At 48.7% G+C, this 24603-nt stretch overlaps 1 protein-coding gene across 1 annotated transcript; it reads right to left on the bottom strand.

The window, feature by feature from the left end:
• Nucleotides 1-19245: 19245 nt before the first annotated feature.
• NYX (nyctalopin) lies at nucleotides 19246-20917 on the bottom strand. The gene is made up of 2 exons (XM_062183122.1): nucleotides 20878-20917; nucleotides 19246-20654 (listed from the first exon to the last, which is right to left on the bottom strand). Exons 1-2 carry the CDS (start codon nucleotides 20915-20917, stop codon nucleotides 19246-19248), a joined length of 1449 nt encoding a protein of 482 aa, XP_062039106.1.
• Between the last annotated feature and the right edge of the window lie 3686 nt (nucleotides 20918-24603).

Genomic DNA, 24603 nt, shown 5'->3' on the forward strand with positions numbered 1-24603 from the left:
CCACAACGGCTAGAGCTGAGCCGGGCCAAAGCCAGGAGCCAGGAGCCAGGAGCTTCTTCCAGGTCTCCCACATGAGTGCCAAGGGCCCAAGCACTTGGGGACTATCTTCTGTTGCTTTCCCAGGTGCATTAGCAGGGAGCTGGAACAGAAGTGGAGCAGCCAGGACTCAAACCAGCACCCATATGGGATGCCAGCACTGCAGAAGGAGGCTTGACCTTCTACACCACAGAATCAGCATATATATATATATATATATATATATATATATATATATATACACATACATATATATATATATGATTTGTTTATTTATTTGAAAGCTAGAGGTACACAGAGAAGGAGAAGCAGAGAGAGAGAGGTCTTCCATCCGCTGGTTCACTCCCCAGTTGGCTGCAACAGCTGGAGCTGCTCAGATCCAAATTCAGGAGCCAGGAGCTTCTTCTGGATCTCCCATGTGTGTGCAGGGGCCCAAGCACCTGAGCCGTCTTCCACTGCTTTCCCACTCCATAAGCAGAGAGCTGGATCAGAAGAGGAGCAGCTGGGACACGAACCAGCAGCCATATGGGATGCCAGCACTGCAGGCAGAGACTTAGCCCACTACACCATAGCACCGGCCCCCTCATTATTTATTACTACTTTTAAAACCTTGGTCAGAACAGAACAAAGAAGAATGGGCATGGAAAAAGACAAAATCAAATTGTCCATGTTCACTAACAATATCATTGTGGACAACTGGACAGCCACTGGAATCAATAAAGAACAGATTAAAAAAATAGAAATCACTGGCATTCTTATATATTAGCAACAAAGTTAGAAAATTTAATGGCGAAAGGATGCCATTCTCAATTGCAACAAGTTTTTTAAAAAACTCAATGAAGTAAAATAGAAATCACTGGCATTCTTATATATTAGCAACAAAGTTAGAAAATTTAATGGCGAAAGGATGCCATTCTCAATTGCAACAAGTTTTTTAAAAAACTCAATGAAGTTTGAAAATGTAATGCTAAAAGGATGCTGTTCTCAAATGCAAACCACTTAAAAAAAAACTAACACAATGCATGGGATCTACATTTTTAAAAAGATAAGGCTGAGCTGAGAATTTAAGACTTGGATAAGCAGAAACGTGTACTTGGATGGAAGCACTAAATATGTTAATAGCATCAGTACTTTCCAAATTAATGCATGATGCCAAGTTGACATCCAAGCAATAATTTTTGGAGCTGTCTGAGATGGCCATTCATCTAGAAAAATAAACAGTGAGAAAATTAAAGGAAATTCTAGGGAAAAGAGAAGAAGAAACGAGGAGTGAGTGGCTTGTCTGGATAGCAACCTGTTCTCAAACAGTAAAGACGTCACCCAGAAGAATTAGTTTCAGCCACATTAAAAGAGTGAAATATAAAAATTAAATGGTAGAAAATCAAAATAAATGAACTAGTCAGTAAAACTGAGGAGCAGGCACTTAGCCTAGGAGTTCGGATGCCTGGGTCACATCAGAGTGCCTGGGTTGGTTCCTGGCTCCAGCTCCAGACTCCAGCTTCCTGCCAATGCAGCCCCTGGGAGGCAGTTGGTGATGGCTCACGTCGTTGGGTTCCTGCCCACCTGAGAGACCTGGAGTAGTTCCCAACTCTCAGGTTTGAGCCCGGTCATTTGTGGGCACTTGGGGAGTGAACTAACACACGGGAGTGTCTCTCTCTCTCTCTCTCTCTCTCTCTCTCTCTCTCTGCCTTTCAAATAAATAAAAATATCAAAAACCCTGAAAGAGGGTAACTTTTTAAAGATTTATTTATTTATTTGAAGTTAGAGTTACAGCAGCAAGAGGAGAGAGAGAGAGAGAGAGAGAGAGAGAGAGAGAGAATCTTCCATCCTCTGGTTCACTCCCCAAATGGCCACAACAGCCAGGGCTGAATCATTTCAAAGCCAGGAGCCAGGAGCTTCCTCCAGGTTTCCCACATGGGTGCAGGGCCCCTAGGACACTGGCCATCCTCCACTGCTTTCCCAGGAGCATTAGCAGAGAGCTGGATCAGAAGTGGAGCAGCCAGGACTCAAACCAGCACCTATATGAGATGCCAGCGTGGCTGGTGGTGGTTTTACCCGCTAACCACAACAACGACTCCAAGAGGGTAAAATTTTAAGTTTATACAGGAGAAAGAAGTCACAAATCAGCTGAAATATTTGATCCCATAAAATCATACAACATTTACTTGAAAAAAAAACTTGCAAAGAAAAGACATTTTGCCACAAATATGTTATACAAACAGTTACTATATTTATTATACAATGAGCTTACATGGAGTTCTTAAAAATGCTAACTTCCCAAGTATGAACAAAAGACATGAATATTTAACAGACCATAAATAAAATTGCTATTAAGGAATAAACATATAGAAAAAGATCTCAGTGATCAAAAAACAAGTCAAATGTTTAGAAACTCTTGAGGTGTTCTATTGACCTACTCATTTAAAAATACGATACCCAGAGCTGATGTGTATGCACATTAAATAAACTGCTTTTTCAAACACTGCTCACAGGACTGGAAATTTTATGTTGATATCTACCAAGGACCATCAACATAAAGGTTTGTCTTTTTATACAATGTTTCTAATACACTTCTCTGAAGCAACTTAAGAATCTAAAACTAATGAAAGGCACTGGCACCTCACTGAGTAGCGCCTGTGGTATTGCAGGTGCACCCCTGCATGTCCCTGTCGCCAGTCGGCTGAGCGGAGAGCTCTTCATCAATGAGTAGCCCAATTCACACAGTGCTGGACTTCTGATCATTAGGATAATCGATAAAGTTTTGTCTTTGTTTTATAACTTTAATTGTAATATTTTAAACATACTTTTACACGTTATTTATTTGAAAGGCAGAGTTACAGAGAAAGAAATGGAGCTACAGAGAGAGAGGTCTTCCATCTGCTGGTTCACTCCCCCAAATGGCTGCAATGACCCGGGCTGAGCCAGGCCGAAGCCAGCAGCCAGGAGCTTCCTCTGGGTCTCCCATATAGGTGCAGGGGCCCAAGGACTTGGGTCATCTTCCACTGCCTTCCCCAGGTCATTAGCAGGGACCTGGATGGGAAGTAGAGCAGCCGGGACTCGAACCAGTGCTCATGTAGGATGCCGGCATCGCAGGAACGTTGAAAAGTTCCCCTTGTATTCTTGTATTTGCCTAAGGGACCAACCCTCCTTCATCATCAGACACATAAAACAGCTGATTAAAACACATCTGTTAGGCAAGTGTCACAAGCTAACCAGAGAGGGAGGAGGCTCTGGGCCAGGGTCTGGGAGAAAAACGGTGCCCAGGGGCAGGAGAGAGCATTGAGGGCCACTTCTGTGCTGGGGCCATTTGCACGTCCCAGATGAGGTGACAGGTGCTCAGGGGGAGGAGGTAGGGGCTGGTGAACTCCCGGGGCTCAGTGGCGGCCCTGAGAGTTTGCCTTCTCGGAACTGGGTCCCTACAGAGACTACTCAGCTTCAAACCTTCTCAATCCTGCAATCTGATTGAGCGAATCCCAGCTTGCTTGTGCCCGGGTGCCTGGCGGAAGAAAATGCCATTCATCTCTGGAGGACCAAGTTAACATCATCCCGGGCCTCGAATGATTTTTTTGGTAAGGATTTATTGATTTGAAAGGCAGAGTGGCAGAGGTGGGGGCGGGGAAGAGAGCTCTTCCATCCATTGGTTCAGGCCCCCAAATGACCACATTGGGCGGGGCTGAGCCATGGGGCACCATGGGACCCTACAAGATGGTTTGAGTCTTTTATTCTTTCACTGTCAAATACATGCTCCATATCAGAATTCCTGCAGGGACCTCCAATGGATGTTTTTTTTATTAAAGAAGTTGAAACTTTCCCAGAAAGTGGCAGTGGCATCCTACAATTTTATCTTGCCTCGGCAACCATGTGAAACACAGCCCTAGGTTGGACTTCCATAACCAGAGGCGGGGCCCAGTCGTCCTGGGAGGCTCTCCACGGCCTCCCAGGTCCCCGAGGTGGCTGCCCCCGGGGTGTGCTTGACACAACCGCCTCCTGGGGACCGCCTCCCTCTGGGGCAGCGGGGGCGGCGGCCTGTGACTGTCTGCACTGACCCCCTGACCCTTTGTGGACTGTGCGCATCGCCCCAGTGACGCCCCCTTGTCACTCCGTGGAACTCGTGCCTACTTCCCTTAAGCACCCCCAAGAACTCCCCAGAGGAAATCTGCTGAGATAACACCCTGGACCCTAATAAAAGCAGTGACCCACGGACCACTGTCTCTCTCTTCCCACCTGTGCTCCCTGAGCGGGGTGTGTATGTGTGTGTGTGTGTGCGTGTCCCAGGCACGCTGTGCACCACCCAGGTCCTACAAAATACCTTTTATTCCCCTCTTGTGTCTCTCCTAAGCATCGGGAGAGGGCTCTGCATCTTAACGATCCTAAATACCAAAGAATGCCCAACAAGGGGTTTCCATCCACTCAGACTGCCCAAATGTTAGTTTTACAATCACAGCAGTACACTGATCAAGATCAAGAAAGTCATGGCACAGCGGGATAAGCCGCTGCTCGCAATGTCCGTGTCCCCTATCAGGGTGACAATCTGAGTTCTGGCTGCTTCTCTTCTGATCCAGCTTCCTGCTAAGACCCCTGGGAAGGCAACAAAATATGACCCAAGTACTTGGGTCCCTGCCACCCACGTGGGAGCTGCAGATGGAATTCCTGGCTTCTGGCTTCCGCGGGCACTTGGAGAGTGAACCAACGAATGGAAGAGCAATCTCTCTCTCTCTCTCTCTCTCTCTCTCTCTGCCACTCTGCCTTTCAAATAAATAAATCATTTTTAAAAATCAAGAAAGGAACACTGATACACGACTATGATCTAATTTCGAAAACTTATTGCACTACCAATTTCCTTTGCTCTGCAACAAGGCCAAAGGTTGTCTTTCGTTGCTCTCTTTCAGTCGCGGCCAGTTCCTCGGTCTGTCGTCTTTCATGTCTGTGACACTTCCCTCGAATAAGAATACCAGTTGCTGAACTTCCTTCAACTTGGGTGTCTCTGAGGTCCCCTCGCGACTGAACTTAGAATATGGCAATTCTGTGATTCCTCCCAGCGCATGGCTTCAGAGAGCGTGACTTGTCCCCTTGTCTCATTTCCAATGATGTTCGTGTTGAGCACTTAATTCGGGTGGCATCTGCCGAAGTTTCCAGTTATCACTTTCCCCTTTGTAACGAATAAGCACCTTGCATAAAGCCAGTGCTTTTAATCCATCCTTCATCACTGTACGCTCGAATGCTTTGAAGGTGCTGACACATTTTCTAGCCCTGGTTTGCCAAGAACGTTTATCAGGAAGGCGTTTTGAATACTATCAGATAGTTTCTTTGGCCATTATTGAGATAATCATGTGGATTTTCTCCAATTACAGTAGTGCATTCCGGGAAAAACCTGAATAGTCCTGGGAGCCCCGCATTATACTTGGATCATCTGTACCAGGAAAAGATCAATAAAAGTTAATCCACTTCAAATGAACAGCAGGTTTGTGCTACGTAATAAGGAGAAAAGATCTGATTAAAACCCTATCCTGTGAATGGAACTTAGAAATACATGAAACTTGTATAACATAAATAAAATTTAAAAAATAAAAGAAATTATGAGGGGGCCGGTGCTGTGGTGCGGTGGGTTAACACCCTGGCCTGAAGCGCCGGCATCCCATGTGGGCGCCAGTTTGAGTCCGGGCTGCTCCTCTTCCAATCCAGCTCTTGGCTCTGGCCTGGGAGAGCAGTAGAAGATGGCCTAAGTCCTTGGGTCCCTGCACCCATGTGGGAGACCCAGAAGAAGCTCCTGGCTCCTGGCTCCTGGCTCCTGGCTTCGGATCAGCACAGCTCCGGCCATTGCAGCCATCTGGGGAGTGAACCAGCAGATGGAAGGCCTCTCTCTCTGTCTCTGCCTCTCTCTGTAACTCTTTCAAATAAATAAAATAAATCTTTAAAACAAAGAAATTATGAAAATGAGTACATTTAACCCTTTGCCCATCAAAAATATGACATGGTGGCAACTTGCTGTAATACTTAACAAAAGTGACGAATTAAATGTTTTTATAAATTTTCTACAAAATTATATTGTGTCGTGATGTACCTTTTTCTTGATGGTTGACATTTGCAATAGAAAGATGGCCTGGGGACAGGTGTTTGGCACTGTGACTGAGATGCGGCTTGGGATACCTACATCCCATAATGAATTGCCTGCTCAGGGGCAGCCTGGGAAGCAGCAGTGCTGGCCCAAGTGCTTGGGACCTTGACACCCACCTAGGAGACTGGGATGGAGCTCCTGGCTCCTGGCTCCTGGCTCCGGCCTGGCCCAATTCTGGTTGTTTTGGGCTTTGGGGGAGCGAACCAGTCGATGGAAGGTCTCTATGCCTCTATTCCTCTCTCTTTCACTCTCTCTGCTTTGAGAGAGAGAAAGAAGGGGAGATTTTGGAGGGAAGGAGAGGAGAGGAAAGGGCATGATATTATGCCTTTTACATTATGGTTGACTTTTGTAGTCACTACAGAACAAAGATTTTGATGTTTTGTCAATTTTCCCAAGAGTCTCTCTCAATTATTTTGCTTATCACACTCTTTTGATGTTCCCTGCCATCACCATTGCTGATTTACTCTTCAATAACTACTTAAAGGGGCCAGCACTGTGGCGTAGTGGGCTAAGCCTCCACCCGCAGCACCGGCATCCCATATGGGCGCTGGTTCTAGTCCCAGCTGCTCCACTTCTGATCCAGCTCCCTGCTATGGACTGGGAAAGCAGAAGAAGGCCCAAGTGCTTGGACCCCTGCACTCACATGGGAGACCCCGAAGAAGCTTCTGGCTCCTGATCAGGGCAGCTCCAGCCATTGTGGCCATTTGGGGAGTGAACCAGTGAATGGAAGACCGCTCTCTCTCCCTCTCTCTGCCTCTGCCTCTCTCTGTCTGTAACTCTGTCTCTCAAAAAAATAAATAATTTTTTTAAAATAACTACTTAGAATCACTACCGAATGCTTGTTTGTCAAAGATTTTGCAATGTAATTCAGCATCAAGTTCACTGATATCGTAAAATCTATATATTTTTGCGACATTTGTAATTTCCCTTTGCAATCAATGTGCGTAATACATTGAGGCAAAGGGCAATAGGGCTTCACAGGTAGAGCGATGTTTAAATGGAGACTAATTTTATAAACAACCAGTTTATTAGTGACTAGTTACAGGTTATGACTTTTTTCTCTCCCAAACAAAGCTCATAAATTGCAGAAACCCCAGTACTGTTTACTTGGAAACTAAGGATGCTTAGATCATTTTTGGAATTTTTCATCTTTTCCATGTTCCCAAATAATATTTGCTTCTCTCCCTGGCCCAGAGCAAATTCTTGGAAGCTCATTTGCCTCACTTCTTTGAATCCTCTCTGAATATCTCCTTCTTTCTATCGCTTTCATGAGATTGAAAGGCCCCAAAGGGGGCTTCCATTAAATGCACTCGGTCACACCTCCACCTACCAGATTGGCCGTGGCCATGGCCATGGCAAGGGCGGGGAGTATTTTCCTCTCTTCAGCGTTCACAGCAGCAAGTGGGGCTCCACCTTCCTCCCTTGAAATATCCACCCGAAGAGGAAGAGTACTCAGATGCTTGACCCCCAACATTTCAAAGAAGGAGCTGGGGAAGAATCTTCTTTTTTGCCAGATTCAAAATGACGTCCAACAACCCCGAACCAAGCTCATCATCTCCCCCTTGCTTCCACTCCAACTCTGTTTCTCTTTCTGTCTGCTCTTCCATGGTGTATGGGCCCCACATCCATCCATCACCCGCAACACCAACTAGAACCTAGATGGTCCCCACCCCTCCCCCGCTTGCCACAGCCAAAGCCAAGTCATTTTCACCTCCTACACCTCCTGCCAATGTTCTGGCATCTCCAGCACCATTGTTGACCCTCTAACCTTTGTAGGTTTCCTTTGAGGGGAAGAACAATGTAGCTTTTTGGTGCTCTGCTTTTTTTGGACACTCCCTCAGATTTGGTGGTCATTTCACATTATTTTACCAACCTTCCTATAATGGGATTGCATTCCAAGATGGGTGGCACTTTGGACATCTTCACCCTGCTTCTCCTCTACTTAAAAGTTACCAGGCGGTCAAACAATGACCAAATAGAGAAACACAATATGGTACACCCATATAATGGATTCTGATTCAGCCACACAAAGAAATGAGGCACCGACACACACTACAACATAGATGAACCCTGACGACATTGTAGGAGTCAGCCATAGAACCTCAGGCATGTGTGATCCCATTCGGATGAAATACCCAGAATGGGGCAAATACATAGCATCAGCAAGCAGGTTAGGGGTTGTCAGGGTCCGGTAGGGAGCTCGGGCGAAAATGGGGAGTGACTCCTCATGGGTGCCAGGTTGCCCGGACGTCAGCTGACGTCTCGTACTGGCCTCTGCCGCTGGAGCAGCATAAGCCAGCGACCACATGAGCACCCACTACCCCGCGGAACGTGAAGCCTTTCGAAAAATATTTCTTCATTTTTGTAGTTAAAGTTATTTTGAAGAAATTTAAAACGCACGTGAAAGTTGTGAGACTATTGCAATGGGCTCTCAAAGGAAGCTCCTGGGAGAAATGCTGACGCACCATGGCGCATCTTAATCACTAGGCCAACCGCCTAGGAGCCTTTGTCAGGTATTTGTTTTAACAAAGGAACCAAAAGTTGCTAACTATTGTCCCCAAGCTGGACATTCATCCTGAGTGCCTGCACTTTTGTATCCTTTGACCGGCTCTCCTCATCCCCCCACTTCCCACAACCACCATCCATTCTTTTTTTTTTTTTTTAAGATTTATTTATTTATTTGAAAGTCAGAGTTACACAGAGAGAGGAGAGGAAGAGAGAGAGAGAGAGAGAGGTCTTCCATCCGCTGGTTCACTCCCCAATTTGTTGCAACGACTGGAGCTGCACTGATCCGAAGCCAGAAGCCAGGAGCCTCTTCCCAGTCTCCCACGTGGGTGCAGGGACCCAAGGACTTAGGCCATCTTCTACTGCCTTCGGAAATGGAGCAGCCGGGACACGAACCAGTGACCATATGGAATGCCAGCACTGCAGGCGGCGGCTTTACCCGCTGCGCCACAGTGTCGGGCCCCCACCATCCATTCTACATTCCGCTTCCGTGAGTTTGTCTCTTAGATTCCATGTATAAGTGAAATGGTGTTTGGCTTGCTGTATCTGGTTTACTTCACTTAGTAGAATGTCCTCCAAGTTCGTTCACACCGTCACACCCCTGCACTGTATTATGAAAGACAAATGACACGCCCAATCTCATCTGGAAGAGAAATAAACTTCTACCTTGTTTTAGTCACTGGTGTTTGGGAGGGATTTACATTACCCACAGCTGAGCCGAACCTTACTTGAGATGCTAATGGCTGGCAGGCGCCACGGCTCACTAGGCTAATCCTCCACCTGCTGTGCCGGCACACCGGGTTTTAGTCCCGGTCGGGGCGCCGGGTTCTAGTCCCGGTTGCCCCTCTTCCAGGCCAGCTCTCTGCTGTGGCCCGGGAGTGCAGTGGAGGATGGCCCAAGTGCTTGGGCCCTGCACCCCATGGGAGACCAGGAGAAGCACCTGGCTCCTGGCTTCGGATCAGCGCAGCGCACCGGCCATGGCAGCCATTTGGAGGGTGAACCAATGGAAGGAAGACCTTTCTCTCTCACTGTCCACTCTGCCTGTCAAAAAAAGTTAAGAAAAAAAAGACGCAAATGGTGACTCACGCTTCCTTGGCTCACGAAAAGTGCTTTGCAACTATTTCTACTTTTCATTCCTCACCCTAGCGCTCTGGGGGGAAAGGAATTTTCCTAACGAAGAAGTGGGAGCTTCAGCCCTCAGTGGCGAGGTCAGACAAAAGATGCTGGCTTTGTCTTTGCATAAGGCCCTGCCTGCAGCCGCTGCACCACTCACACGTGAGCCCTGTAATGCCAGGCGTGTGCCGGGGAAACCAGAACGCACAAGTCATCCAGAGTCATCCATGACCTGAAATTACGGAAGCGCCGCGGCGCGTGATGCCTCGGGAGACGAGCTCCCAGCCGCAGGATGCCCGTTTTGCAAGGTGAAAAACCATGTCAGCGTTTGCTTCACCAGCCACCCGTTAAAGAGCAGCCAGCTGGTTCCAATGTTTAGCTATGATGCATAAAGCCCCTCGCTTCAGGCACGGGTTGTGTGTGAATGTGAGTTTTCATTTCTCCCAGATGAACAATCAGGAGGGCGATTGCTGGATCATATGGTAGCTGCATGTTTAAGAAACTGCCCAACCTTTGCCAGAGGGGCTGCGCCCCAGTACATACTCACCAGCCACCTGTGAGTGGTCCAGTTCCTCCCCATCCTAGTTGGCATTTGGTGTTGTCACTAATTTTTTTTTTTTTATTTTTGCTGTGTTGATAAATATGTACTATTATCTTACTGGGGTTTTAATTTGCATTTCTCTTATGACTAATGATGTTAAACATCTTTTAGTGTGCCTATTTGCAGGCTATATATCATCTTTGGTGAAATTTCTGTTTATGTAGTTTGCTCATTTTCTAATTGCGTTGTTGGGGTTTTTTTACTGTTGGTTTTTTTATTCCTTTGTGGAATATGTGGCTTGCCAGTATTTTCTTCCAAGATGTAGCTTGTCTTTTCATTCTAGTCACATGGGATATTGCAGAATAAAACTTCTTAATTTTAATACGATAGAATTTGTCAGTAGAAGATGGCCCAAGTCCTTGGGCCCCTGCACCCACGTGGGAGACCCGGAAGAAGCTCCTGGCTCCTGGCTTCAGATTGGCGCAGCTCCGGCCATTGTGGCCAATTAGGGAGTGAACCATCAGATGGAAGACTCTCTCTCTCTCTCTCTCTCTCTCTCTGTAACTCTTTCAAATAAATAAATAAATCTTTAAAAAATTTTTGAAATCCATGGGTAGTTTTATACATGATGTACATTTTCTATGAACTTTTAAAAGACCCTTTATATGCATGAACTTCAGAATTTTTGCACCAAAATAAATGTATCTTTTAATTCCATTTCCCATGAACTTTTTAAAGTACCCTTAGACTTAGTATCACATAGAGTGATTCCTCCCACTACGTTCTTCCTTATCAAGATTGTTTTAGCTATCCTAGGGACTATTTGCTTCTGTATAAATTTTAGAATAAACTTGCTGGTGTTAACAAATAACCTTGCTAAGCTTGTGATAGGAATTTCGTTATTCTTCTAGAAAAATTCAGTGGGAAGTGACTTGCTTTACTATGTCAAGTCTTCCAATCCATGAACCTAAGTTTCATTTCTTTGGAATGATTGCTAATGGTATAGGTTTCTTTTTTTAAGATTTATTTACTTATTTGAAAGGTAGAGCTACAGAGAGGCAAAGGCAGAGAGAGAGAGGTCTTCCATCTGCTGGTTCACTCCCCAGATGGCCACAATGGCCAGAGCTGCGCCGATCTGAAGCCAGGAGCCAGGAGCTTCTTCAGGTCTCCCACGTGGGTGCAGGGGCCCAAGGACTTGGGCCATCCTCCACTGTCCTCCCGGGCCACAGCAGAGAGCTGGATCAGAAGAAGAGCACAGTACTGCCAGTACTGTGTTGAATAAATGTTTTAAGAGCAGACATTGTGGCCAGCATTGTGGCGTAGCAAGTTAAACCTCTACCCACAATGCCAGCATCCAATATGGGCACCAATTTGAGACTCAGCTGTTCCATCTCTGATCCAGCTCCCTGCTGATGCACATGGGAAAGCAGCAGAAGACGGCCCAGGTGCTTGGGCCCCTGCCATTCACGTGGGAGACCCAGATGAAGCTCCTGGCTCCTGGCTTAGGCCTGGCCCAGATCTGGCCATTACAGCCATTTGGGAAGTGAACCAGCAGATGGAAAAATCTCTCTCTCTCTCTCTCTCTCTCTCTCTCTGTAACTCTGCCTTTCAAATAAGTTTTAAAAAATAAATTTTAAAAAGAGCAGACATCTACTTTGGAAAATTATATTTACTAAATAAAAGTTTAAAAAAAGAAAGAAAGAAAAAATAAGTTATTTAATAAAGAAGCTAAAGTTTAAAAAAAAAAAGAAGAAGGCAGGGGTATGGAGTAAAATTTTATCTACTTTCAGGCAAAGAGTTAAAATGACATAGCCTCATGTCCTTATTCCATTATGGAAGATCTCTGTCACCTAATCTTCAAATAAAATGATAAATAAATAAATAAATAAAAGCTAAAAATTAAAAAAAAAAAGAGCAGACATCATCAACTCATTTCTGATCTTAAGGGGAAAGCGTTCAACCTTTCACCAATAAGTATGATATTAGCCATAGGTTTCTTATAAATGGTCTTTATCAAGTTTTTATTCCCCCTCTATTTCTAATTTGAGGAACATTTTTATCCACATTTTATGAATGGGTGTTAGATTTTGTCAAATGCTTTTACTTCACTAATTGGCACGATAATGTGGGTTTTTCCCATTAGCTTGCTGATATGATAGATTACAATGATTTCTCATGTGTTGGACCAACCTTGCGTACCTGGAATAAATCCCACTTGATCATGATGTATATATAATTCTTTTGGAATCTTTTAAAGTCGCTTATTCTTTTTTAAAAAATAAAAAAGATTAATTTATATATTTAAAAGTCAGAGTTATAGAGAGAGAAGGAGAGACAGACAGAGAGGTCTTCCAGCCACTGTTTCACTCCCCCAAATGGCCGCAAACGGCCAAAACTGGGCTGATCTGAAGCCAGGAGCCAGGAGCTTCCTCTAAGTCTCCCATGTGGGTGCAGGGGCCCAAGCACTTGGGCCGTCCTCTACTACTTTTCCCAGGCCATGAACAGGGAGCTGGATCGGAAGTGGAGGAACTGGGACACAAACCATCACTCACATGGGATGCCGGAATCACGGGCGGCTCCTTCACCTGCTAGGCCACAATGCCGGCCCCAGTCATTTGTTCTGAACATCAGCTCTGAGCTCTGGAAGACAGATGTATTCTCTGCATCTAGAGATGTGGGAGTTCACTCAGGGGCCTGGAGCTTAGAGGCCTGGATTCCATTCCCAGTGTTGCCACATACTAGCTCTGGGCCTGTGGCAAAGCACTTTAATTTTCTAAACCTCGGTTTCCACATCTGTAACATGACGATAACAATGCCCACCTCGTGGAACTGTCATAAAAACGAAAGAATTAGGTGATTAGGCATTGACTACCCACCTGGCACAGTAGCCATTTGATTCACAGAGCAAAAATGCATTTGGAAGTAGAATTAGGAACATTTTGGGAAGGTAGTGACGTATAATACCAGGAACAGGGCACAAAGATGACACAATGAGGTTTGTCCTAAATTATCACAACCTGTATAATCATTTATCCTTGGGTTGTTGGGCTTGGGTGTTTTTTCCCCCCATGTTATTCAGCACTTTAATAATAGATATCACTGTGAAACACCAAGAGAGTCATTCAAGGACATTCTCATTAATGGTTATTAATTCATTAAATGAAACAGAATCTCACTGCCAGAGTCCAGCCCTCATTAGTGGCCCGGAGCGTACACACCAACTCACTGCGCCTTTTTCAGGCCAAAGACACCACAGTTATAACTCCGAATTGCCCAAGTGATCTTCAAGACTCCCAGTCTTCTTTCTTGGGCTCTAACCTTGTCTTTAAACGGGGTAAAAAGAAGGCAAGTCCGCCTTTTAGTGGTAGTGCAAGGAAGTTGGCTGGAAGGAGAATAAGTTGTGCAAGGGAGTTAAGTACTTCACTTTCGACAGCAGCTTTTTGAAAACAAGGAATCAAATTGATCCAGGACAATGGCTTAGTATTCATGTCCTGGCCCACAAGGAAAGCTGCATTTTTGTCCTGTGATCACGTACACACACACACACACACATAAACTGAAGCAAATGTCTAATAAATGAATACTTTTCTTACACTCGGTGACGCATGCTGAAAAGTCCCCATCTATTTGTGTTACTGGTATTCTTTCATTCTTTCACGCTGGTTGCAGCTACTGATGCCACGACTTGCTAATGGAGTGAGAGCGAGCCACGTGTAAGCCACGGCCACAGGAAAGCTAACGTAGGCACCTAGGGAATTCTTGCTAGGCCACGGGGTCAACAAAGGCAAGGCCTCCCGGGGCCTCCCTGTGGCCTGGTGTCGGTGGACTCGACCTGGATGTGAACAAAGCCTCCCTCTCTCGTCTCGGGATCCCAGTTGTGGAAGCGGGTGAATGTTCAAGGGAACTCCCTTGAAGATTGCAAGGGTTGGTGTAAGAGCCGCTGAGCGTCCTCTGCCTCCAACACAACAGGAAGGAAGACAAGTTGCGTTCACGCAGGAGCTGCAGTTGGCGGCCAAAGGCTGTGCGTCCCCCCTGCCCGGGGTTCCCCCCCCCCGCCCCCACCCCCACAGGGAGGCAGAGGCCAAGGTGATCTCTGACTGTGAGGCCCAGTGTGTGTGTCAGTCGGGGAGGAGCGAATTAGAAGACTCCTCCTCCAATCAGCCCAGCTGTGCACACGTGCGTACGAGGGGAGGGGGGACGATCCAGCTGTTACTGTCGCATGACTCCTGTCCCCTTTATCCCTTTCGTCTGACGCTGAGTGCAAGGCTGTGCTAGCACCTGCACCTGTCACCCACAAGACACTCCCTGGCCCACAGGATGAACAGGGCAACGGCGGAGCGCTCAGACATCTGGACCCTGGCACACTCCCGTACTGGCACAATCAGTTTCTGTTTCCTGGGGCGGTGACATGGGAAGACTGACTCTGGCTCTGGGAGGCCCTCAGGCAGGCCCAGTGCAAACAGAAAGACAGGGCCCACTGCCGGCTATTGCTGGGAAACCCGGTGTTCCCACCAGCCCGGAAGTGAAGAGTGATGACAGAAAAGGGGAGTATTTTTGAAGACAGAAACTTTGGTCACACAGGCAATGCTTTAACAAGAGGGGTTTGCTATAGCTGCTAGAGCAGTGTCTCCTTGTCTTCCAGATGCTGGAGCCCTTAGGAAAGAAATGTCACTTTGCTCTGCCTCACTTCAAGCTCAGTGGTGTTTTCTGAATTGTTTGCTCTTTTGGAGCTCTGAGAAGCCCCAAAAGGTAATGTGCACCTGGGACCAAAAAAAAAAAAACAAAAAAAAAACTAGACGGCAGGTAGGCTGAGGACCTGGACTTCACTGTCCTCTTGGGTCCCAGTGGCCCACAAGCAGGGGCTGTGCTGACATCCTGTGGGCAGCCCTGCAGAGGCAAGGCCGACCACTGTCTCGCGTGGGACTGGGGTGGGGTGAGCCTTACACTGGGGGGCGAGAAAAAAGTCCTCCTTGAGAGTTTGGCTCAGCAACACAGCGAGGCTGCAGGATTTCCGGTGTATGTGGGCAGGGAAGAAAGTTAAGTCCCCTCCCTTGAGGAAGGAGTGAAAATGGCAGAGTAGACCAGCAGCCAAGGACAGTTGTAGCCAGAGGGCAGCATTGTGGGCACATGACCAAGAAGGGGGGCAGAGGTGGGAGGGCTGTTGACCCTCCCGGTGAAACCATGGGGGTGGGAGGCGAGGAATCTTCCAGAGACCCGCAGCGGGCTTCCTGAGAAGACACATGTGCCAAAAATTCCAATCAAGCTTCCAGGGAATGGAATATTCTGAATATTTGTACGGAAACCATTTTCATTTTTATTTGAGATACAGAAAGATACAGAATCAGACAGAGAGGCAAAGCTCCCATCTGCGGGTTCACTCCCCAAATGTCTGCAATGGCCAGGGCTGGGCCAGGGCGAAGCGGGAAGCTGGGAACTCAATCCGGGCGTCCCATGTGCGTGGCAGAGGCCCACATCCTTGAGTCACCTCTTGCTACCACCCAGGGTCTGCATTCACAGGAAGCTGGGGCTGGGACTCCAACCCACACACCCCGATGTGGGATGCAAGTATCCCAAGTGGCGTCTTAACCATCCACCTCTACACTGTCTGTCCCCTTTCCTGAAAGAACCAATACAAGGAGGCTGTAGCACTCCTACTGGCTGGAGTCAATATTGGGTTCAGAAGTGTGGTTGGGGGCTGGTGGCCCCTTCACCAGCTTGCCCCCTCAAGTCTCTTTCTCGTGACGGTTCAGAGATATACAGGTTTGGTTCTACCAGGTGAGCCACCAGCTGGGAGCCATTCACAAATATTCCCAGTTCTTCTCTCCTCCTGGGCACGGGGTGGGGAGCAATGCGTCCCTGTCTCGAGGAAGTTAAGCATGGCCATGTGACTGTCAGGCCAACGAAATGGGAACAGCAACGTGCATCACATGGACCTTGGCCATGTAGCATGAGGAAGAATAAACCTCATTAAGCCACTGATGTTTGGGGATTGTTTGTTACCATGGCATGATGTGGCCCATGCAGTCTAAGACATATAATTTGGCTTAGCAGAATCCTTGGTACCTGATATTTTCCCAAGGTGCTAACTAGCCAATAACCAGGTATGAGAGTTCATGAACTCAAATGGGAACTCTTCACTCCCCCTTCTCTCTAGAGAGCTCAGTAACGGCCCCCAAAGTCACTGGAAACTCATTCAGGCACCTCTGGAGCTGTTGGGCAGTAAGTAGCTCCCACGTTTCCAGAGTTCGACAAGGCTGGGTAACTACAAAAATCCGTCTCCCCAGAGGCTGTTTTCACATTGATCCTTGTTCAAAACCGGCCAGCCTTGCAAGTGCTCATTACAAAGCTGCCCATCTGAGCCCCCAGGCAAAGCTGGAGCAGCACTCGCAGACTCGCTCTCATGAACCTGCTCCAAATGAAAGGAAGGCCATTCCTCTCACGGTGCCACCTTGCTCCTCAGTAACCCAGGCTGCATGTCTGCAGCTCACTTCCATGGTTACCCAAATGCAGAGATCTGGGCTCTCGGAGTCTCAGGATCCTCGCTCAGTTACCATGGCCACAACATACGGCTAGAGCAAACAACATTGCTGACCTCAATTGATCATTGCATTTGAAACCCAAGACATTTGGAGAACCAATTCACTTTGAAACATTAAAATCAACCCACAGGTATAGAGGGCTGAGTACTGTGACCCAGTGAAATTAAGCCATGATCTGGTAACCTCACTTTCCAGCCATAGGAAAAAGAATGATCACTTTCAACAGCATTTTGACAACTGCTGAAATTTCAATATAGAGTACATTTTAAATAACACTGTTGTGTTGATGATAAAATTCCTGATTTTGGTGACTGTGAATAAGAGAATATGTTTGTTCTTAGGAAATACACGCTGAGGTATTTAGGGGTAAAGGGTCCTGATGTTTGCAATTAACTCAAAATGTCAGTAAGAAATAATAATATGGAAAGAGAAAGTGAATATAGTAAAATGTTAACAATGGGGAAACCTAGGTGTATGCTCTACTATTCTTGTAACTTTTCTGCAGGTTTGAAAATTTCAAAATAAAAAGTTTTTAAAAAAAATCATGCATGCTGCAAACCAACACCTTTCCAATTTGTTTAACCACAACCCACAATGAAATATAGATTGTACACAGCAACCCAGTATGCACATGTACATATATGCGTCAAACAAATGCATACAAATTAAATAAAAGATTTCACAAAACAATACTTATTCTTAGAATACTACAGGTCTGTTCTGTGACTTTTCTATTCTATCATGTTTTTGTTTTTTTAAATGCTGCTCATGACCCGTTCAATTGACTTGAAGAGCACTAAGGGGCAAGGCCCTTGTCAACTCGCCTGCCGTGGGCAGTTCTTTCTGCACCACCACTAGTAAGACATAGAAGTACAGTCACCAGGAAGAACTGACAGACTGTGCACCCTGAATGCTTGGGGCTTTGAAAACCCGCCTCTTCAAATACACAGAGAAAAACTCGGGACATCAAGAAGATTACGAGTTTCAGAATATTCGTGAATGCAGCCATCATTGCAAACATACAGCACTTCCGTTGATTTAACCATCCCACAGTCCGCCAGGAACCTGAGCCTCTTGTGACCAGCTCAGGATGGATCAGCTGCTGACCACAGAGATGGCCATGGAAGCACAGCAGAGCCAGCTTTCAGCCCTGTAACTCTGCCTTTCATATAAATAAAATCCATCTTGCAGGAAAAAAAAAAAAAAGACACAGCCTTGCAAAGCCTACCCTTGCTGAAAGAGCTGCTGATCCTGCGGTCAACAGAACAGTTAGTCTCTGTCCATTTCCACTGCAATCTTGAGAAAAAACTGGCCTGTCTGGGCCCTTGGGGTGGGATTTGGCAACCGTGCCCTCAGAACAGCACACGCAGCGCCGTGGCACCCTCTGGTTTATATAGCTGGCCGGCTCCCAGCCTGAGAAATCTCCAAATCCTCCTTCCCAGCTCCGGGCTGCCTGCATTCCTCTTGGCTGTGAGTCCCAAAGTGTGCAGCCCATAATAATTCCTACAACTAATGGAATCATCGCGGGAGCTGGAGCGTCCCAGTCCCCAAATGCAGCATCTCGGTGTCTTCTCAACAGCCTGCCCAGCAAACGCTAAGCAAAGAGGATTTTGCGGCTTCCGGGGAGCTTCACAATGCGCGTTAGCATATGAAAGACTGTAAAGTCCCTGGGTAGAGAAATCCGCTTACCATTTGTTTTCTAACTTTAGGGTTTTACATATTTATTTGTCCATAAACACACCCCACTGCCCCCTTTTTCCCTACTCTGACCTAAACTTTTTTCTGGCTCAGACGGCCCCCTGAGAATAATTGTGGAGTAAATGAAATGGATCTTTGTTTTAAACACCTCCTAATCCAGGAATCACCACCTTCTCCCATCTCCCTTCTTGCATGTCCTGTCCATCTTCCTGAAGCCTGGTGTCTCCCAGCCCCTGGGTGGTTTGGCAGTGGGGGAAGATTGTGGTAGACAACAAAAGGACTGGGTTTAATAGGTTACCCCACCTGGAGAACTGGCACAGTTCTTGGTACTTGGCCAATGATTCCACTGTCTAATGCAGGCAGTGCGGGCACTGCTGCCTGGAAGGTGGGGGAAGGGGTGGGGGCGGAGCCCTAGGAGCTTCCAATTCCTAATCCTCCCACTTGGGGGCGCACATTCATTCTTACTCCTTCCCAATGGGCATCCATGTGACAAAAGCAGAAATCTGTAAGCTCCCGGTTCTGTCCTCAGCCTGGGGGCCGTCTCCGGAACTAAATCACACCTTCCACCTTCCACCCGAAATTTCACCATGGGCTTCCACCCTGTCCCCTCTCCTCTCAATCACAAACAGCCCCAAGCCCAGTTAAGCAAACTTTCCCCCTCTGGCCAAAGCAGTTTGGGACATCCCAGCGAAGCAGGTTCAGTTCCTCTGCAGGTCACACACGGAGTGCTGGGCCGCGACGAGCAGGAGACAAGAGGCGAGGAGAAAGGCGGTCCCGCGGCCCGAGCCTGCCACCCCGCGGGAGGGCAGGTTGTCAGGCATGGAGGTGTTGGCCAGGCTCCCCGTGGTGTTGGCTGCCTCCTCCACTGGGCCCTTCGGGGCCAGCAGCTTGGAGAGGAGGCTGCTGAACCTGCTCACGGTGGCAGCCACTGGCTCTGGGGACGGGCCCGGGCTGGACGCGGTGAGGTTCAGCTCCTCGGGATCCACACAGAGGCCATCGGAGGAGCGGCCGAAGGCCACCTGGCTGAGGTCTAGGCCGGCCACGGAGCCCGGGGACGCGCACGGTACATCGGTGACGCGCCCTGCGCCCGCCATCCAGTCCCGCAGCCACTCCAGGTGGCAGTCGCAGCGCCACGGGTTGCGGAAGAGGAAGAGGCGGCCCAGGAAGAAGCCGGGCTGGAAGGCGGCCCAGGCGAGCACGGTGAGGCGGTTGCCATTGAGGTGCAGGGCGAGGAGGCCCGAGAGGTTCTGGAAGGCGCCCTCCTCCACGAAGGCGATGCTGTTGCGGTCCAGGTAGAGCAGCTCCAGCTCGACCAGGTCGGCGAACCAGGCGCGCGCCACCAGGCCCAGCGCGTTGCCGCCCAGGTTGAGCGTGCGCAGACGGCGCAGGCCGCGGAAGGCGTCGGCCGGCAGCGCGGCCAGCAGGTTGTCGTTGAGAAGCAGGTGCTCCAGCGCGCCGCAGTCTCCGAAGGCGCCGGCGTGCACGGCGCGGACGCGGTTGGCCTGCAGGCTGAGCGAGCGCAGGCGCCGCAGGCCCAGCAGCGAGCTGGAGGCCACCGCCTCGATGCGGCCGCGCTCCAGGTGCGCGTGCGTCAGGTTGGCCAGGCCGCGCAGCGCGCCCGGCACGCGGCGGAACAGGTTGTCGAAGGCGGCGAGCTCGCGCAGGGCGGGCAGCTCGGCCAGGAGGCGCTCGGGCACGCTGAAGAGGCGGCAGGCGGCCAGGTCGAGGCGGCGCAGGCGGCCGAGCGCGGCGAAGGTGCGCGCGTGCAGGTAGCGCAGGTCGCCGTTGTGCGCCAGGCGCAGCTCGGCCAGGCGCGGCAGGCCCTTGAAGGCGCCGGGCGTGATGAAGGACAGGTTGTTGTGGCGCAGCGACAGGCGGCGCAGCGACGGCAGCGTGCCGAAGGCCCGCTCGCCTAGGATGCGCAGGCCGTTGCGGTCCAGGTCGATGGAGGCCGCCTCGCACGGGAACTCGGCGGGCACCCGCAGGAGCCCCGCGCGGTCGCAGCGCACGGCGCAGCCGCGCTCCACGCTGCTGCAGGTGCAGGCGGCGGGGCAGGCGCGAGTACAGGCCTCCGCGGCCCGGGCGCAGGGCAGGCCGAGGAACACCGCTGGTGGGCAGGAGAGTGGGGGCGGGAGGGGGCAGCGGGACAGACCAGGAAAGACAAAAGAAGAAGTCAGAAAGCCGGCCCAGGTCCAATCCTACCTACCCAGGTAGCACGATGCAGGCCTTCCACCAGCTTCTCATGCAAGCCTGCCCATGGCCTCTTCCAACCTCCTGAGTGTCCCATTTTTCCCCATCGATGATGCCCTCCCCTTTTCCTGTCCGGTTACCTAACAGCATCCTGGCGTTAATCCCTGCATCGAGCCCCATTCTAGACTTGCTCCAGCCTGTATCGTCGCTTGTGTGCTCCTACAGGGTGACGGCGCTTTGTGGTGTGCGTGCCCAGTGGGCAATCTCCCAGGGCATCCCTGTGGCCCAACTGTAGGCTTATATTGCCCAGTAGAGTAGCTGCTAGCCACGCGAGCTGTTGAGCGTTTGAAATGGTGGCCAGCCCGAATTGAGAAGTGCTGTAAGTATCCAACATGCACTGGATGTCAGGTAATGCAACAGAGACCTTCTGTTCCCCGGTTCACTCCTCAAATGCCCTCCCCCCAACAGCCAGGGCTGGCCAGGCCAAAGCTGGGAGCCAGGGATTCAATCTGCATCTCCCACGGGGGTTCCAGGAAGCCAGGGACTGGAGCCATCACCTGCTGCTTCTCAGGATGTGTGTTAGTAGGAAGCAGAGGAGGATTCACCCAGGCACTCCAGCAGCGTGTTAACTGCTGGGCCAAATGCCTACCCCCATATCAATCATTTTTATATTGTTTGCATCTTGAAATGACATTTTAGATAGAGTGGGTTAAGTAAAATATTAAAATAAATGTGAACTGTTCCTACATCTTTAATGTACCTACTTAGAAAATGTAGACAATTGTGGCATGTGTTATATTTCTATTATAACCATTATAGTCCCCCTCACTGTAAGAATTCAATTCCTGAAAATTCCCATTGAGTGAATTAAGCCGTTTGGAGAAGGGAGAATTAAGGAGCAGGGAGTTGGGAATGAAGGAAAAGCCTATTAATTATTTTAATGCTCACTCATGCCAAAACTATCAGTGGCCTTTCTTTCACATCTCAAAAAAAAAAAAAAAATTGTGGCCATCAGGCAGCTAAGTTCCATTCACTAGCTTTTGCTCTCTGGAAACTTTTTTACATCATCCCATGAAAGAAAGGTGCTTGTAAGTGAATTATGCTCTGAGCATTTGAATGGGGGATCCAATAAAGACTTCAGAAACCCTGCCTCCCCACCCCCGGCCACCCCAGGTAGGCTCAGCACAGGCAATAAACCCAAATGTCATGGCCTGCTGCCCAGTGGATGCCAGAGGCCCCAAGCCCAGTCTTGAGAACCAGTGGGAAAAACAGCGTGATAAGTCCCCACTTTTTATGTTCTAGTGAGGAGCAGCCTTGTGAAATCCCTGCAGGGGAACAAAGCGTGCCTGAATATACACATGGCCGCTGGTTCATCATTCCTGATCTTCCTCATCAGCACTCCCCAACTCCCAGAAGATGCCCTTGGCCCACCATTCAGTCCCTGCCATCATGGCCACGTCATGCGCGCTCGCCTCCGCAGGCCGGGGCGGCAGCCTGTTGGTGCAGCCAACACCAGGGCCTGTAGACGACACTCGCCGCTTCTGCAGGCTTGTCCAGCTCCCGTGTCTTTTCAGTCCACCTGCTGCGAATGCTGTGGTTTTCCCAGCTGCTAGGGAGGGGATTCGGCCCTTTGGCACTTGGCTGGAGAACTCTCAGAGCTTTGAGTGTTCAGTTGAAAACTGTAGCTACTGCAACATTCGGATGGTCAGGAGGTCTGACTTAGCTCTTCCCTCGCCCGCAAACTGTGTGATAGGTACCAAGCTGCCGGCAAGCTTCTTGGACCCTGTGCTGAGCTTGGCTGTGAACAGGGTCACGTCTAGGCTAGGGAGATGCCCCTTTGGGGAGATAGGGCCGAGAATAGAACCTGAACTCCAGACCTCAGCTGGACAGAGGCCCAGCATTTTTCTCAACTCTTCCAACTGGGTCAAGTCGAAGGCGTCAGATTTCCTTACAAATAGCCCTTCATTCTACTTGCTTCTCCTTTCTAATTAAGAAAAGTATACTCTTCAATCACAGGACTCACGTTTCTACCCCGCAGTGGCCAGCATTGCCGGAGGCCCACTGTCGGTACAATTAAGTGGAATCGATGCCTTAGCCCTGTGAGGATTCCTGCTAGAGGATGTCATTTATTTAAAAATCTCATTGTCAAGGAACTCAATAGATTATAACTGGCAGGCTGCAACCAATTTGTATAATGCGAGAGATCAAAAAGGGAGCTGCCAGTGCTTAAAAAACGCATGCAAGAGGGATGAGCGGAAACTTCTTATTTTTTATTTTATTTATTTATACCCTTTTTACCTTTTGAGTATTGGACCATGTAAAAGTATTCCTTATTTCAGAAAGAAGGCTGCATTAAAGTTTATTTTACATTTTTAAAAATGTATTCATTTTAGAGATAGAGTTACAGACAGAGAGAGGGAGAGACAGAGTGAGAGGTCTTCCATCCACTGGTTCACTCCCCAAATGGCTGCAACAGCCAGAGCTGAACCGATCTAAAACCAGGAGCTTCTTCCTGGTCTCCCACGCGGGTGCAGGGGGCTAAGCCATTGGGCCATCTTCTACTGCTTCCCCAGTCCATGGCAGAGAGCTGGATAAGAAGTGGCGCAGCCGGGACACAAACTGGTGCCCATATCGGATGCTGGCGCCACAGGCGGAGGCTTAACCTACCATGCCACAGCACCAGCCCCTATTTTCCATTTTAGTGAAACACTCAAGACATTGTCACTGCTAAAGACCTATTTTCAGTGTCTGAAACCTTGATAGCCATTGGGAACAATAGTTAATCTACTGGATTATTTAGTGAAATTTAAATTAAGTCAAGGGGTGGGCCTTTGGTGCAGAAACTAGGTCGCTGCTTGGGATACCCACACCGCGCACTGGAGCGCCTCATTCAAATCCAGGCTACTCTACTTCTGATCCAGCTTCCCGCTAATGTGCACCCTGAGAGACTGCAGGTGCTGGCTCAGCTACTCAGGCCCCTGCCATCCACGTGGGACACCTAGATGGAGTTCTGGGCTCCTGGATGCAGCCTGGGCCAGCCCTGGCTGCTACCGGCGTTTAGGGGAGTGAACCAGTGCATGGAAGATCTCTCTCCAGCCGTGTCTCCATCTCTGTCTCTCTGCTTTTCAAATCAATTGAAAATAAATAAGTAAAAATTTATCAGACGAGATCGGGCACGTTCAGGGTGGTATGGCCGTAGACTATAAGTAAAAATTTAAACAAATCAGTTAAGTAGATTCTCAGAGCAGACAGCAAAACTCCAGCATTGGTTTACCCAATTTGAAGACTAAATGTATATGAGGGGTCTACCAAAAGTTCATGGAAAATGCATATATGAAGAAATTATATATAGGTTTCAGACATTTTTTGCACCAAAATAAACTTATCTTTTAATTCCATTTCTCCATGAAGTTTTTAAAATCCCCCCTCATACATATATTTGGTGGGCTAGAAAAAGTGGGGCACTGGCCGGCGCCGTGGCTCAACAGGCTAATCCTCCGCCTTGTGGCGCCAGCACACAGGGTTCTAGTCCCGGTCGGGGCACCGATCCTGTCCCGGTTGCCCCCCTTCCAGGCCAGCTCTCTGCTGTGGCCAGGGAGTGCAGTGGAGGATGGCCCAAGTGCTTGGGCCCTGCACCCCATGGAAGACCAGGAGAAGCACCTGGCTCCTGCCTTCGGATCAGCGTGGTGCGCCGGCCGCAGTGCGCCAGCCATGGTGGCCATTGGAGGGTGAACCAACAGCAAAAGAAGACCTTTCTCTCTGTCTCTCTCTCTCTCACTGTCCACTCTGCCTGTCAAAAAAAGAAAAAAAGAAAAAGTGGGGCACCAAAAAAAAGACTTTTTATTAAAAACATCCTTGAGTGAGTT

Source organism: Lepus europaeus, chromosome X (assembly GCF_033115175.1).
Source record: "Lepus europaeus isolate LE1 chromosome X, mLepTim1.pri, whole genome shotgun sequence".
NCBI lineage: Eukaryota > Metazoa > Chordata > Mammalia > Lagomorpha > Leporidae > Lepus > Lepus europaeus.

Bases quoted from the DNA above. Each gene is read 5' to 3' on its own strand.
- NYX (XM_062183122.1), bottom strand. From the start codon at position 20,917: ATGGGGCTCGATGCAGGGATTAACGCCAGGATGCTGTTAG. The intron at 20,655-20,877 runs GTAACCGGACAG...CCTGCCCACCAG, and splicing joins TAACGCCAGGATGCTGTTAG to CGGTGTTCCTCGGCCTGCCC.